General features: G+C 38.0%; 1 protein-coding gene across 5 annotated transcripts in view; it reads right to left on the bottom strand.

The window, feature by feature from the left end:
• CDC14A (cell division cycle 14A) overlaps positions 1–17,502 on the bottom strand; it is a 184,527-nt gene that overhangs the window by 110,241 nt on the left and 56,784 nt on the right. For all 5 annotated transcript variants that reach the window (XM_018045825.1, XM_018045823.1, XM_018045826.1 and 2 more), the window contains one exon: positions 5,829–5,908. In XM_018045825.1, the coding sequence (XP_017901314.1) occupies positions 5,829–5,908 (80 nt within the window). The remainder of the gene's footprint in view (positions 1–5,828; positions 5,909–17,502) is intronic.

Raw genomic sequence — 17,502 nt, 5'->3', positions numbered from 1 at the left:
CTCTGTATATTCATTCTATTAATTTTTGAGAGTTTGATATCGAAACTCTAACTAAAAATCTTAATTTATCTACTTAAATAACTGTAATATATAGTGAAACTATGTAACTTTGTTCTGTATTTTCCAAGTCTCCTATAAATGTATTACATTTTCATAATTTAAAAAATAAGAGTTTACAAATAGAAAAACTCAGATAGTACTTTTAGTTAAAACAATACACTGCAAACATTATATTATACAGTATCCTACCTAACTTATCATTATAAAAAGATAATCTATGCCATACAAATGAAAAATTACAGCACCTAAGACCAATTCCTGCATTTTTATTCTCCATTTTCATCTTAAGGTGAAAGGCATTCATAGCACCTATCCCTAACATCTCCAATCTCCAGTTCCAGTGTTAAACCTCCTCCCTCAATATTCCCATACCTCCTAATTCCAAACGTTAATGAGACCCTTTAACTACTTTACATACCTACACATATACAAACTATACATTGAGTTCCCTAGAGCAGGTACCTGGTTGTCCTGCTGCTGCTGCTAAGTCGTTTCAGTCGTGTCCGACTCTGTGTGATCCCATAGACGGCAGCCCACCAGGCTCTGCTGTCCCTGGGATTCTCCAAGCAAGAACACTGGAGTGGGTTCCCATTTCCTTCTCCAATGCATGAAAGTGAAAAGTGAAAGCAAAGTCGCTCAGTCGTGTCAGACTCTTGGTGACCCCATGGACTGCAGCCTACCAGGCTCCTCCATCCATGGGGTTTTCCAGGCAAAAGTACTGGAGTGGGGTGCCATTGTCTTCTCCATCTGGTTATCCTAATAACCTTTAAATTCATAGACTATCATAGTGACATGCACAGAAAAAGCAATAAATTAATTAGGGTATGTATTATTCCCTGGCACACAAATAAAAAGAGTCCAATCCCAGTCCTTGAGAGAAGACTCTGCTATATTTGATGGAAAGTCAGCTCTGCAAACAAATAATCACAGTATAAGACATTTGTTTTCATGGTTTATGTAGCAAACGTAATGGTTCATGAACAAAATGTAATAGTAAATTATAGGCACAGGACCTGCCAAGCTTCTCTAGAAAAATGAGCCAAGTCACTACAGAAGAGACTGCTCTAATAAATGTTTGTTAAATCAAAAAAATGTTGAAGAACAGCATTATTTAAATTTAAACCTTAAAACACTTTCATTAGAAAGACACTAAAACTATGTATAGCACAAATAGCAACACAGGCATTTCAGTAAAGAGGGCATTTAAAGATACCATTCACACTTCAACAGGCCTTCAAAACTGTCTTCATTTTTCTTAATTCTTAGACGATAAAACAATCACATTTAAATAGAAGTTCCTTTTGCAAATTCCTATTTTTTAAATAGAAGTGTTAATGCAGAAAGATAAATGCAGAATTATGCAAATTAATACAGAATCAATGCAGATTAATGCAAAAGCATTAATGAAGAAAGGAGGATTTTTAAAAAATCTAGAGAATGAACACAGAAGTATAATTTAACAATAAATGGAATGAAAACCTAGATCAAAGGAAGGCCAAGGTGATGATGGCTCACCAGAACTAGTATAAAAATGATTCTTAATAGTACTGCATCAGCCTTAAGTTGATCTGGGCTGTAGACTAAAATCAGTTCACATCTTATCTCAGTATTAGGAGAAAAAACTGTTTCTATAATAAAATTCCAAAAAACTAATAGTATTCTTTCAACTAAAATTTTCACTGAATTATAAATGCACATTGTGTGGTATTTTCTGCTTCAAATGTATGATTTACAAAGAATATGGATTTAGAAATGCAACTTAATATAAATACAACTTATGGTATTATCAAAAAATACAACATGCAATATGTTCACGATCAAACTTTTAGTTGGAAATAGGTGCCTAAACTAAGAAAAAAATGTCTGATGCCTGTGTTAAGCATTCTTTTTTTCAGGTAAACAAATTACTCAAACTTCTTATGTCTAACAGCAATGCTATAATATTCTCCAGAGTATTATCTCAGTTTCTGCTAAATGACATTTGAGATCATCTGAGTTAAAAAGCTACAGTTTAAAAGACAGGGAATGATCTAAATGTCTACCTGAGAGAGACTGGTTAAATGCACTTTGTACATTATATAGCAGTATGACAAAATGAGGACGGAAGCTCTCTATGTACTGGTGTAAAAAGATATCCAAGATGAGTTAAGGGGGAAAAAAATCAAAATGCAGAATAGTACATATAATATGTCACATTTTGTGATAAAATGGGAAAAATAAGACTTTTTTTAGACTTAAAAGACTAAGTAATATCTTTATTTGCTTATATATCCATAAAGAAACTCTAGAAGGATATAGAATAATCCAGTACTGGAAAGGACCAGATAGATAAGAATCAAGAGTGGGAGAGAGATTTTTCAATAATACCTTGTTATATATTTTAAAAATATTTAAACCACATTAGTGTATTTAACAACATAAATATTTTCAAATATTTAAATAAAAACAATTTGGAAAAATAGGCTACAACTATAAAAATTATGATTTAATTCTATGTTCTATGTAGTAGTAATAATTTTCTTACTATCTTTTCTTCCATTCCAATCTTATCAATTATTGAAAAATGCTAGTTCTCAGGAAACTAATTACCTATCACATATATGCTAAAATAAAGTTATGCTTAAAGGAAGAATTCATTCTTTCCTTCTCCTCCTCAATATCTTCATCTAAATTGACAATTAAGGATAACAAGGCTCATCTGGCTTGTGAAACAAGTACATCTCCCATGAATTTTAAGTGGATAACATTAAAAGCGTAAAAATGAATATATATTTTCCACTTAAAATGCTTGAACAGACACATTGCCCACTGGGCCTATTGACTGGAATTATAATTTTACCAATGTTACAGCATTACAATCCCAAGGTGAATGTGCTGTTTTCAAAATTACAACAAAAACTATATTTTTCTGATTTAAAAAAAAAATTTAAAGAATCATCACTGTCTCAAGGAAAAGTACATCTATGATCCCTTCACAGTTGTTGGCCCCTTTCTCGCCGTGGATGCTATGGTTCCTACCCATGTTGGAAGTTGTCTCAGACACAGTGCCTTCCAGGACTGTCCAGCAGCGCATGCCCATAGCAAACTTTCCCTCCTCCACTCTCTACCTCCAAACCCTTTAAAAGCTCAGTTTAAATGAGTCTGATACTTTCTCACATTTCTGTCAGAATCTTTTCTTCTATTTTTATACAACCTAGTTTTTTAATAATTAATTATGTGCCTATAGAGCTGCCTGCCCCTACTAGAATGTGTGATCATTAGAAACACTTCCTATTCATTTCATATCCTATGGATAATCCTTATGTCTTATTAATAAATAGTAATAGTACTAACAACAAGAAAAACAAAAACCAGGTACTGCAGCAGGACAGTGATACAGCATTACCTCATTTCATCACCAAGATAGCCTTGAAGCCATTGGACAGAAAAGGAAGCTGAAACTCAGAAAGGATAAGTAATTTGCCCAAATTACATGTACTTACTTACTATATACAGAAAAGAGCAGAACAAATCTTCAAACCCAGGCAGAGTCTCTGCCTTCAAATCATACACTCTTAACCACTTTGCTTAGAATTTAGGAAGTAATTAATATTATCATTACTGCAATGAACTGAATGTTTGTGTCCCCCAAAAGTCATATGTTGAGAATCTAACCCCCAATAGGATTGTATTAGGAAGTGGGACCTTGGGAAGTAATTAGGTTATGAGGGTGGAGCCCTCATGATTGAGATGAATGCTCTTTTAAAAAAGAACCCCAGAGAGTTTTTCTGCCCTCTCTCCACTATGTGAGGACAAGCAAGAGGTGAGCAGGCTGCATCCCTGAAGAGGCCTCTCACCAGAACTTGACCATGCTGATCCCTGATCAGACTCTAGAACCATGAGAAATAAACCACCCAGACTATGGTAAACAATTATGCTTTTCCAAAAAGCAGAATTATATTATACAAAGAACTTCCAAATTCTAGAAGGCATTAGGAATGGAAATAAATAACTGCTTTCTCATCACCATTAAAACTCTCCTCTGATAATCCTGGGCTTCCCAGGGGGTGCTAGTGGTAAAGAAAAGTGAAAGTGAAAGTTGTACAATCACGGGGTCTTACTCTTTGCAATCCTGTGGACTGTAGCCCACCAGGCTCCTCTGTCCGTGGAATTCTCCAGGCAAGAGTCCTGGAGTGGGTTGCTATTTCCTTCTCCAGGGGATCTTTTCCTGACCCAGGGATCAAATCTGGGCCTCCTGCATTGCAGGGAGATGCTTTACCAACTGAGCCACGAGGGAAGCCCAGCGGTAAAGCATCTGCCTGCAATGCAGGAGACCTGGCTTTGATCCCTGGGTTGGGAACAACCCCTGGAAAAGGGAATGGCTATCCACTCCAGTACTCTTGCCTGGAGAATCTCATGGACAGGAAGGCCTGGCGGGCTCCAGTCCATGGGGTCGTAAAGTGTTGGACACAACTAAGCAACTAACACGCATTTCTCATAATCTGCCCTCTTTTATCTGCCCTTCAATGTCTAACTAGCTTATCCTCTGGGCTGCCTCTCACTGTCCCAATTCCAGTGCTTCACCCCTTGCTTTCACTGAGAAGCTGAAGCATACTAGGCACTGTCACCCCCTATTCCTCCTCTCCACCTTGACACCCACCCTGTGTCTAATAATACTCCCTTCTGTGGTCAAGAAACAGAGGTGGGAATCCTCTGAATCTCAGAGGATTCAGCCTTAATTTATTCATTAGAATAAATATTTACCAAAAGCACCTTTGAGTGTGAGGCACTGGGACCTGCTTTCTGTGAGTTTCCAGGAGAGTAATGAAGACAAAGAGGTCTCCTCAATTTTTCCTGTTCTTTTGTTTCTTTATTGTTGGTAATTTTTATATTAGTAACAATAATAAGCAATCCATATGCTTGTAGATTTGTATACTAATAAAAAGGAAACATATTAGAATCCTTCCCAATTCTATCAGAGATGTCTGCTGTGGAAATTCTGATATATGTTCCCTTCTACTCTGCAAATAAGCTCAAGTTTACCTGAAATTTTAAAACATCTTCAAATGATACTTACAAAATATTGTTTTCCAACACTGTAATGAGAGACAGCCTTTCTCAGGATGGAAGCTAGATGTGCCTACTGAACAAGTGATTTAGGGTCCCCACTAAAGATGTGCATCTGAGAAGGTACTTTGAGGGTCTTATTCTATATCTCCAGTCCCTGACATTTGGTCAGAGCTCAATCAATGCTCACAAAATGAAGGAAAGAATCGATGAATCAATGATGTGTGAGTGAAACTCACTCAGTCGTGTCCGACTCTGCGATTCAACGGACTATACAGTTCATGGAATTCTTCAGGCCAGAATACTGGAGTGGGTAGCCTTTCCCTTCTCCAGGTGTTCTTCCCAACCCAGAGATCGAATCCAGGTCTCTCACACTGCAGATGGATTCTTTACCAGATTATTGAAATTTAACAAATCTTGACATGGTCATAAACCAGATCATAAATAATTAGGTCATAAACCAGGTACTTTTCATGCTTAAATCATCAAGATATAGAAAGAATTCAAGGAAAAAGATAATTCCTAAAAAGAGAAAGCTATTTTATTCTTACTAGATGGGGAGGGGATCTCTAAATAAATGAAATAATAAACATGAGTCTCATTTCATTCCACATAACATCACAGTCATAGTCTTAATACAGTTAAAAAACACAATAATCCAACTCTAAAATAGTGAGTTGTCTAGCAAAGTGCCATAGCTCAAGTCTCACAAGCAGTTATACCTGAATGGAAGATAGGGAGGGGTTGAACCAGATAGGAGTGCTCTGTAGGCTTCTTCTGGTGTCTTCTTTAAATAGATTACCTAAGACAAATAAATAGCAACATTTAGAATAGACCAAAGAATGACACGAAGTTCATTTTAATTACTTGCCAAATTTGCATTTCCCTTCTTTCACTCTGAATGTGACAACTGTCATGGTGATAATGTTGATCTTTAGACAGCAAGCAGGCTGCCAAACTTTCCTTTTCAGCTTAAAGCTGAACAGCAGCCTTTGGCTTAAGGATGAGTAAGAGCTTAAAGACACAGGAAAGAAGTTGCTCAGTCGTGTCTGACTCTTTGCAGCCCTATGGATTGTAGCCTAACAGGCTCCTCTGTCCATGGAATTTTCCAGGCAAAAGTACTGGAGTGGGTTGCCATTTCCTTCTCCAAAAGACACAGGGCAAACCCATAAAGGGGCCATCCAGGGCTGTTTAAAGGCACGCTGAACAGAAATAATGGCAGGGTTTTCTCTGGGGAACAGAATAATTGTACCTCCATGATTGAACTGTGTGTTCACCAAAGACCAATATAGAGTTCTCTGTCCTTCACAGAAGATCTGCTGTGAAGTAATTTAGTTCCTGGTGAATTCTGAAAGACATCTCAGGGTACAGGACCCATGGAAGATCTGCTGAGTTCTCTGCTCTGAGGAATGCCTATGTTGCTCTCTAAACAATCAACAAAATCACAGTGAAATACGAGGAAATGCATGCAGGTAAGAGCACTGGAAAACATACTGGCTTGGCTCTTGATGTCAAGGATGTTTAAATCCCTCCAGACCAAACCACTATGGAAAACAGTGTGGAGATTCCTTAAAAAATTGCAAATAGAACTGCCATATGACCCAGCAATCCCACTGCTGGGCATATACACCGAGGAAACCAGAATTGAAAGAGACACATGTACCCCAATGTTCATCGCAGCACTGTTTATAGTAGCCAGGATATGGAAACAACCCAGATGTCCATCAGCAGATGAATGGATAAGAAAGCTGTGGTACATATACACAATGGAGTATTACTCAGCTGTTAAAAAGAATACATTTGAATCAGTTCTGATGAGGTGGATGAAACCGGAGCTGATTATACAGAGTGAAGTAAGCCAGAAAGAAAAACACCAATACAGTATACTAACACATATATATGGAATTTAGAAAGATGGCAATGATGACCCTGTATGCAAGACAGCAAAAAAGACACAGATGTGTATAGCAGACTTTTGGACTCAGAAGGAGAGGGAGAGGGTGGGATGATTTGGGAGAATGGCATTGAAACATGTATACTATCATGTAAGAATCGAATAGCCAGTCTATGTCTGATGCAGGATACAGCATGCTTGGGGCTGGTGCACGGGGATGACCCAGAGGGATGTTGTGCGGAGGGAGATGGGAGGGGGGTTCATGTTTGGGATCGCATGTACACCCGTGGTGGATTCATGTCAATGTATGGCAAAACCAATACAGCATTGTACAGTAAAATACAGTAAAAATAAAAATTAAAAAAAAAAATCCCTCCAGACCAGCAGGATAAACTATCTTAAATTAAGAAACAAGTAAAAAAGAGTTCTTAAAACCAGTAAACTATTTCCACTTAATCAATTTATTGACTGTATATAATAGATGCAAAATATGAGGAATTGCCACCTTTCTTAATAGAATTTATGTTCTTGAGAGGCAAAAACAATAATTAATAAATTATTTATTAAAAAATAAATATAGTCTGAAGTAAGTGCTGAAAAGGAAATAAGCAGAGTCCTGGAATAAGAGAAGACCTACTTAATACCGCAAAGTAGTCAGGAAGGGGTCTCTGGGAAAGATGTAGGAGGAGACCCATGGAATAGCTAAGGGAAAGAGGGGACAGAAAGGGCTAGGTCCCTGAGTGGGGACAGTGCTTGGTGAGCCGGACAGAGAGGATCGGAGGCTAGGGAAGGGGGAAGAAGGGTAAGTCACTGAAGAGCCCTGCAAACCATGATGAGAGTTTGATTTTATTCTAAGTGCAGTTTAATATTTTAATTCTCAGACAAGAGCTCTGATCCTTTTCCTCTAGAGTTTGAATCAAATTTGATCCCTAAAATCCTCTCTACCTAGAATTAATGGCATTATTTCCTTAATATGACCCAACATCAAAACCCTATGCATGGAACTTCCCTGGAGGTCCAGTGATTAAGACTCCATGCTCCCGGTGCAGGGGGAACAGGTTGGATCCCTGGTTGGGGAACTAAGATCCTAAATACCACATAGAACAGCCAAGAAACAAAAGTTAAACAAAAAACCCTATGCATTTCAACAACAAAAATGACAAGAGTCCCAGTTCTTAAAAAGTAAGGTTTATTCTCTGCTTACAAAGTTTCTTTGAGCTTTAAGCTATTCCAGTAGCAATATATTACATGTATTTAATTATTAGTAAGTTCAAGACTAGAAAACAACTCAATTCTCTAAAAACAGAAAGCTAAAATAAATATATAAAAAATACTTCCAGCTTTTATTAAGAAAGTTCCATATTCCTATGACAAGTAAACAAGGTCTGATAAAGCACATACCAAACAAACTGAACTGAATAGGAAACAAAAACAGCAGAGAAAATGAAACCATGGTAAAAGAATGATCAAGACAGGAGACAGATTCCACCAGTGGAGAACCACATCTCAAGTTGCAGCTAAAATGATTACAAAAATTCACTTCAACCAACCCTAGCTTTAAAAACCATTTTGAGTAACCAACATTAAGGAGTTTGTTGCTGCCTAATGGGTAGATTATATAATACTCAACAGGGTTGGTTATAATGAATGATTTTTCAAGCCTGAAGATGCGGCAGTTATTTGCAAGTTGACCATGCCTGCTAAGAGAGAAAGCTGTTTGCAGAAAGCTCCTGTGTTTGGACTAGATAATTAAAGCTTATACAACCATCTTTGAAAAGCAAAATACATTTCCCTTCTCAGGAGCAATTACATTAATTCCATTTAATTTTGAGGCAATCATTCTACAGGAGGGAGTTAACAGCCCACATGAAAGACTTCTCTAGACCGGTTACCCCACTGAGTTTCGCTGCTCATCTTACCTGCATGACTTAGCACACATGACCCATACTCTCACACTGTAAGATGAGAGTCTTTGTTTTTATTTTTATCCCAGTGCTAAATCATTAATAAGTGCAAAGTGACACTCAACAGAGGCCATCTAAATTCCAGGAATATTCCAGGGGCAGGTAGATGCAATGTCGTTTTACAACCTGATGATAGGTTCTTGGGAGAGTGGTGAGATATTCTAATAAAGCAGTGCATCACTGAATACATGCATGGGGGTCATTAAAATGACAAATTCCATCTTTCCAAGACAAAAAAATGTCATGGATTCTTATGCCAGGCCTTCTTTGATATGTCACTGATTAAAAAGAGACAGAGAGAAAGACTAGAGTTCAGAAATTAAACAAATGCATTAAGCCTTTGCTGTTGAGGAACCTGAAGCTCAGAAAGTAAGGAACTTCCCAACCTCTCATGGCTGCTCTGTGATGCAGTCAGAATTCCAATTCAGATGTGGGTCCAAAGCCCCCAGTAATTCCACACATCACACCTGCTTAAAAATACGATGCAGGCGATGCAAGCAGGATCTGGGACAACAACAGAGGTCCCTACTCTTCCAACGTACAAAAGCCATCACACTTGGCTTTTAAAATTATGTGACTTCAAACTGTTGATAGGAGTTGTGCGTAAGGAATAGGGCTGGAGAAGGATTAGTGGGAGGAGGGAGGACTTTATATTTTCTACTATCTTCACATTTCTTGTATTTTGTACTAATGGCTATTCATTTATTTTTTTAAATGTGGAATAACTAAATCATTTACAAAGTATTAAATGTGTATCTTCCTAAAAATAAAGTCTATATTTAACTAATACTCAAAAAATTGTTCCCAGATACTCTCATATTTCTAAAAGTAATTGCTGAATAAAATTAACACCAAAGCATCTTCCAAATATCCTGATTTTCTTTTTCTGTTTCTCAGGAAAAAACAATAATACTCTTCTCACTAGATATTAGCATATATGAATCCAAACTGGAAGAATCTTCCCCGACTTTTGATTGATAACATTTAACAAAAGCCCTTTGTACAGTGCTTGGTCTTGTTGTTGTTGTTTAGTCACTAAGTAGTGTCAACTCTTTTGTGATCCTATGGACTGTAGCCTGCCAGCCTCCTCTGTTGATGGGATTTCCCAGGCAAGAATACTAGAGTGGGTCACCATTTCCTTCTCCAGGGAATCGTCGCTACCCAGAGATTAAGCCCACATCTCTTGCGTTGGCAGGCATATTCTTTACCACTGAGCCACCAGGGAAGCCCTTTAACAATTTACCCTGAAATTAGTGAGTACACGCATGGCTTTTATAAAATTTTCCCACTCTTTGCCAGGAAGTCCTATAACTCTTCTCAATAGAATCACATTTGATATATATGTTCTTACGCCTAACTTAGTGAAGTGAAAGTTGCTCAGTCGTGTCTGACTCTTTGTGACCCCATGGACTGCACAATCCATGGAATTCTCTAGGCCAGAATACTGGAGTGGGTAGCCTTTCCCTTCTCCAGGGGATCTTCCCAACCCAGGGATCGAACCCAGGTCTCCCACTTGCAGGCGGATTTTTTATCAGCTGAGCCCATATTTAGGAGTCAACCAACTAGACTAATTTTTTTCTGCTTCCTTAACACTGATGCAATGTGGGAAAAACGGGTTTGATCCCTGGGTTGGGAGGATCCCCTAGAGGAAGGCATGGCTACCCAATCTGGTATTCTTGCTTGGAGAACCCCCATGGACAGAAGAGCCTGGCGGGCTACAGTCCATGGGGTCGAAAACAGTTGGACACAACTGAGCAACTAAGGGCACACACACACAAAACACTGATGCCACATACCAAGATCCAAACAACTCTTTTAACTTTTAATAAAAGACTCTTAAAGAGCTAACATTCTAACATATATGTATGACCAATAGCTGTGAGATTTTTATTTAACAATTAATTAAAATTACAGTACTATAAGCAAGTATAATATATATTACTTTCCAATAAGCCAATGTTTCACAAACTTCAGCTAATCATGCATCAACTTTCTCAACTTCTGCCACCACACACAGCACCATGCATTATCATTTCTATTTATGTTCTTCTCTTTATAGATACAATCTTTTAATTTAATTCATTCTAAAGTAGTTTATACCATTTCTATAAATGGAAAACTAGTATCACTTGCCAGAGTCTACACATAAATGAATTAACTCTTAAAAATAAAAAATGTTTGTGAAAATTAACTGCACATACAAGTATGAGTTCATTTCTGAGGTCTCTATTCTGTTCTACAGACCTGTGTATCTGTCTGTTTTTGTGCCAATACCACACTGCTTTGATGACTAGAGCTCTGTAATATAGTCTGAAGTAGAGCAAGTGATACCTTTAGCTCTTCTTTCTCAAGACTGTTTTGGCTATTTGAAGTTTTTTTGTCTCTGCACATTTTTTAGAATTATTTATTCTAATTCTGTGAGAAATGCCTTTAGACAGCTAATCTACAACAAAGCAGGCAAGAATACACAGTGTAGGAGAGACAGCCTCTTCAGTAAATGATGTTGGAAAAACTGGGCAGTTATAATGCAAAAGAATCCAAATGGAAAACTCTCTCACATAACACACAAAAATAAATTCAAAATGGATTAAAGACTTAAATGTAAGACTTGAAACCACAAACTTCTGGAAGAAAATGTAGGCAGTACTCTCTTTGACACTGGTCTTAATAATATCTTTTTGGCTATGTCTCCTCAGGCAAGGGAAATAATAGCAAAAATAAATGGGACTACATTAAACTAAGAAGCTTTGGACAATGAAGGAAACTATCAGAAAAAAGACCACCCACCTACTGAATGGGAGAAGATATTTGTAAGTGATATATCTGATAAGGGGTTAATATCCAAAATATACAAAGAACTCATACAACTCAACACCCAAAAAATAAACAACCCAATTAAAAAATGGACAGAGGATCTAAATAGATACTTTTCCAAAGAAGCCATTCAGATGGCCAAGAGCCACATGAAAAGATGCCCAACATCACTAGTCATCAAGGAAAACAAATAAAAACCCCAATGAGATTATCACCTCACACCTGTCAAAATCGCTATTATCAAAAAAACAACAAATAACAAAGTGGAGAAAACTAAACCCTCCTGCACTGCTGGTGGAAATATAAATTGGTACAGTTATGAAAAACAGTACAGAGAGTCCTTAAAAGATTAAAAATAAAACTACCATATGATCCAGAAATTTCATCCCTGAGTATTTAATCAAAGAAAACACAAACACTAATTTGAAAAGACTATACACTGACTATACACTCCTATGTTAATTGAAGCATTATTCACAATAGCCAAGATAGAGAAGCAATCCAAGTGTCCATCAATAGACAAATGGATAAAGAAGATGTGGTCTCACACACAGACACACATACACACACAATGGAATATTACTCAGCCAGAATGAAATCTTGCCATTTGCAATAACACGGATGAACCTAGAGAGTTTTATACTGAGTGAAATAGTCACAGAGAGACAAATACTGTAGGATTTTACTTATACAAATACTCTAAAAACACAAAAAGGAACACTATAACAAAACAGAGTTACAGATAGAGAACAAACAGGTGGTTGCTACAGATGTAGGCAGTGGGGAGGGAAGAAGAAGAAATAGGTAAGGGAGATGAAGAGGCACAAGCTTCCAGTTGCAAAATAAATAAGCCATGCATATGAAATGTACAATGTGGGGAATATAATATGTAGTATCTTTGAATGGCAGGGCCCTGAATAACTGATGCCTTTGAACTGTGATACTGGAGAAAATTCTTGAAAGCCCCTTGGACAGCAAGGAAATCAAACCAGTCAATCTTAAAGGAAATCAACACTGAATACTCATTGGAAAGACTAATGCTGAAGCTGAAGTTCCAATATTCTGGTTACCTGACATGAACAGCTGACTCATTGGAAGAAATCCTGACGCTGGGAAAGACTGAAGGCAGAAGGAGAAGAGGGTGTTGGAGGACAAGGTGGCTGAATGGTATCACCAATGCTATGCACAAGAACTTGGCTAAGCTCCGAGAGATGGTGAAGGACAGGGAGGCCTGGCGTGCTGCAGCACATGGGATCGCAAAGAGTCAGACACGACTGGGCAACTGAACAACAACCACAACATCTCTGAATGGTGACATACCACAACTAGACTTATCATGGTAATCATTTTGAAATGTATAGAAATACCAAATCACTATGCTGTGTAACAGGAAGTAGCACAGTATTGAAAGTCATTATACTTGAAAAATAAATGTCTCATACAAAAAAGAGATCAGATTTATGGTTACCAGAGGTGGGGGCTGACAGGAGGGGTAAGTGAATGAAGGCAGTCAAAAGGTACCAACTTTCAGTTATGAGATAAATATTAGGGATGCAATGTACACCATGATAAATAAAATTAGCACTATTATATGTTATATATGAAAGTTAAAAGAGTATATCCTAAGAATTTTCATCATAAAATTTTTTTCTATTTCTTTAATTTTGTATCTATATGAAACTATGATGTTCACTAAACTTACAGTGATAATCATTTCATGATGTATGTGAGTGAATCATTGTTATACACTTAAACAGTGCTGTATGTCAGTTATATCTCAATAAAACTGAAGAAAAAGGTTAAATAAAATGTTTGTGTTCACAACACACATATTTGTAACAAATATGAAGTTTGGACTAATTTCATAGAACAGTAGACCAACCTGGTAAGTTAAACAAAATCCTCTTACAACTAATCTGCAAATACATCTAAATCATTTCTTTAAACTATATCCTATGGTCATTAAATTCTTAAAGCCTGTCAAAAAATGGTACATGTGAATTTCAGAAGCAGCTTGGAATTTACAACAATTTTTCTTACTCAGATAATTTAATCTATCTGATATACAAGGGATGATTCTTTAAACAACACATGGCTTAATACAGAAGTCATGAATTTGCTAATGGTCCTCCCCAGAGATATTTGCTTCAGATCTTACTGTTTTTAACTTTGTTTTTAGGTATTATTATTTCCCAAAAAAAGCCTGATGGCAAAGCCAACACACACTCAACCACACACACACACACATACATGCACACATACCCTTAATTCAAAAACATTTCATTTTTGAAACCTGAGTGTCTCTGTCAATTATATTTATATTTTGTGATCTGGAAAGTAAAAATACTCCTGAAGATTCAATTTGGCCATCTGAGACAGTATTCTTCAATCTTGGCTTTTAAGTTCCTGTTATTTCACATTTTACTTGTTTATGAAAAAGGACATAAAATGCTGAGAACAGCCTTTCCCAGTCAGGTACTGCCACAGGAACACTAAAACAGCCGTGAAATCAGCATTACCAACCATGTCTGAGTCCATTAAACTTCTTCAAGATAGAAGTTTCCAGAAAACAGATGTTTTGACTTGAAAATAGTCTAGAAGCACTAAGATTTGCTGAATATAGAAGAATCATACCAAAAAGGAGGGACTCTCTTTAAAGGTTTCAGAAAACTAGGCTTAGCCTAGTTACAGCATACTTAATGTGGATACTACAAAGAAGTCCCTATGATATGTGCTTTGGGTTCTAGCCTGTTAATTAGCAATCATCTTTAGACCCCTTTCTCCAGCCTCATATAACTTGAAATTATCACACTTGTACAACAGCAATTGAGGATAGGGATGTGCAGAGATATTTAAAAAAAAAAGGAAAGAAAATGTCGCTTTGCCTGGTGAAGCTAACCAGTCTGGAACATTCACTTGGTTTGAGACCAGTTCTCTCTAAATGGCTTCCCCATCATCCCTCTTTCCCATCAGGTTCTTCCCCATCACTCACATAAAATCTCAAAAGTCACTTTTAACACTGGCCTCTCTGTCTCACTCTACCCACCCTCATCAAATCAATACATAGACTGATTCTTTCTCCAGTCTCCTTCAATTATGGAGACTGCTTAAAGCAGTTTTGGGGGATTTAAACATATTATTTGGGGAGAGAAACAGAGGATACAAATATATTTTCAAATTTTATTAATACATAACCACCGTTAGGGTTCTGAGCACAGAAGGGGCCCTGAATTTTAAGTTTCATTCTTTTCCAGCAGATATGCACGTGACCTTTTTTTCATCATTATCAACTTATTTCAAACCCTTATCTCCATATGCTATGACTCACACCATTTTTCTCTGCCCCCACTTTCCGCCTACCCCAGTAATTCTAAAGCAGAACCTGAGAGACTCAGTTCTGCTCAAAAGTCCAGCCAGACTGTCAATCCTTCCCCAAGATAAGGTTCTAATCCACCTTTCCAGGTGAATTTGTCACTGTTCCTCGGATGAACCCCATTCACTAGCTTGGACTCCTCACCGTTCCCGAATCATACTTGATACCTTCTAGCATCTGAGGTTTGTTCTGGAATCCTCTCCACACCTTCTCTGCCTATTAAAATCATTCCTGTTTCGTTAGAGCTAACTCAAATACTACTTCCATGATGCCTTTTCCTTTAGCTCAGAAACCCTTCCCCTTACTCTTTCTAATGACCATGACAATGATGATAATAAAAGCAAGAAGTTACATAGTTTATATTATGAGTCAAGCACTATTCTAAGCAATTTACATAATATGGATCATTAATCCTCACAAGCACAACGTACATTTTACACACAAAATGCAGAGAATCAGTTGCCTCAAGGCCACACAGCTAGGGTGCAGTGGAGTCAGGCAGCATAGCCCCAGAGGCCTTCCTGACCACTTCCTGATGGGCCCCTCACAGCTCTGTTGCAATTATTTTCCTTTAGCCTAAGTATGAAGCTCCTTAAGCGCAGTAACCAAGTGTTTCATACTTCTATAAGCCTTACAAAGCCTCCTTTGCAGATGCTCAATAAATACATATATGTTTAGTGAATGTAAACTACTTTAAACTGTTAAAATACAAAGACTACATTGGCCCTAGGGGGTTAATTCAGCTTATTTAATATTCAGTGAATGAGATTTTTTAAATGTGTCACTACAACTTTAGCGGTAATGCCCAGAGGAGCTATGAAATTAACTTTCTGATCCCAGCTATATGAAAGCATCAAACCAGGTACATAGAAACAAGACTTCAATGGTGTGCTAAAAGAGAAAGTAAGAAAGAGACTGATTTCAAACATAAGGGCTTTAGATCAAATGATCTGTATCAGCTGTTAGAAAAGATATTTAGATATTTGGAGAGCCAAGGCATGCCACCTGACTGAGACATTCATTCTCCCACTTCCCTCTGTCTGTTCTGAAGTTACACTCCGCCACTCCCAACATGAGATAAAAGGCAGGAAGCAGAAGGTGGAACAGAACAGTCACCGAAGACCAACATGCATCTACTTAATGCTCACAATCTGCATAGGAACCTGCACACACAGGGACACAAGGAAAGTCTACACTGTCATTCTGGTTCTGAGATACCGAGAACAAGGGTTCTAAAGGGGGCTGGGGAGTCGTCCACAAAGACAGCAGACTCTGCCTGAGCCTTCCTGGCCTCACTACAGTATTTCGATGTCCCCTGCTCCCCTTGGCATCATAGCTCAAGGCACTGTGGGAGGGCAGCTTTCTCTGGCACCTCGAGGAGCTCGGGCCCTGCTGTGCATTCTCAAAGCTCCCTGCCCTTCTCCTGCAAATTCTTACCCTCATTTGTCATCCCAGGTTTCTGCGGTTATTTTAGTCTGTCTCCCTGGCTAGGCTTGTAAATCTGAGAGCAGGATTTCTTGTCTCTTCTGTATCTACGAGACTCACCACTATGCCTGGCACATAACACACACAAAAAATGTTTGATGGCTGCAGGAACAAACATGGGAGGGCATTTTATGTGAGAACACGCATCACAGAACACTGATCCCCTATCCAGAGAGTAGGCGCCCAGTGCCGTGGTTAGGCAGTCCAGGTCCACAGCCATGCTGCCAGGCTCTTCACTTACGAGCTGTATTACATTAACTCTCTGCGCTTCCATTTCCTTAACCTATGAAGTGGGGATAACACGGTAATTGCCTCAGCAGGCTATTTTTTGGGAAGATTAAGTGAATTAACAATGTATATAAAGTGTTCAGAATTGTACCTGCCACATTACTCATCTACATTGAGGGACCACAGGAAAAAGATAAACTTTGACCTCAAAATTATTTCTTTCTTCTCTTTTTCATCGCCTGTATCCATCTGAATATGGACCCATAACTGCTATTATTTCTGACACCTTAGTCCAAAGCCCATGTATGCATACAAACATCAAAACACAAGGCTGTAAACATCCCTCACGATCGCTATACACCAAAGCCATAACACAGACCATCACTTAGTTCAGTCCTCTCATTTTTTTAATCTACAGATATTGATGCCGCTCTCAGTTCTTTCTGTTCAAAGGGCATCCTGAGTCCTGGTGACTTAGTATCAACAACCACAAAATACATGCACTGGCACCTGTTTCATCAATCCACTGTCAAACTGTCAGAAAATCACTATCGGCCCACAACGCTCTCCAACAAAGTAACCAGGAGAGAGCCATTGTACTCATTTTTCCTTATGCGAACTTCTCACAAACAAAACAG

The sequence above is a fragment of the Capra hircus genome, chromosome 3, assembly GCF_001704415.2.
Source record: "Capra hircus breed San Clemente chromosome 3, ASM170441v1, whole genome shotgun sequence".
Taxonomy (NCBI): domain Eukaryota; kingdom Metazoa; phylum Chordata; class Mammalia; order Artiodactyla; family Bovidae; genus Capra; species Capra hircus.
The sequence above is the reverse complement of the archived record's forward strand: the minus strand, read 5'-3'. Positions and strand labels throughout refer to the sequence as shown.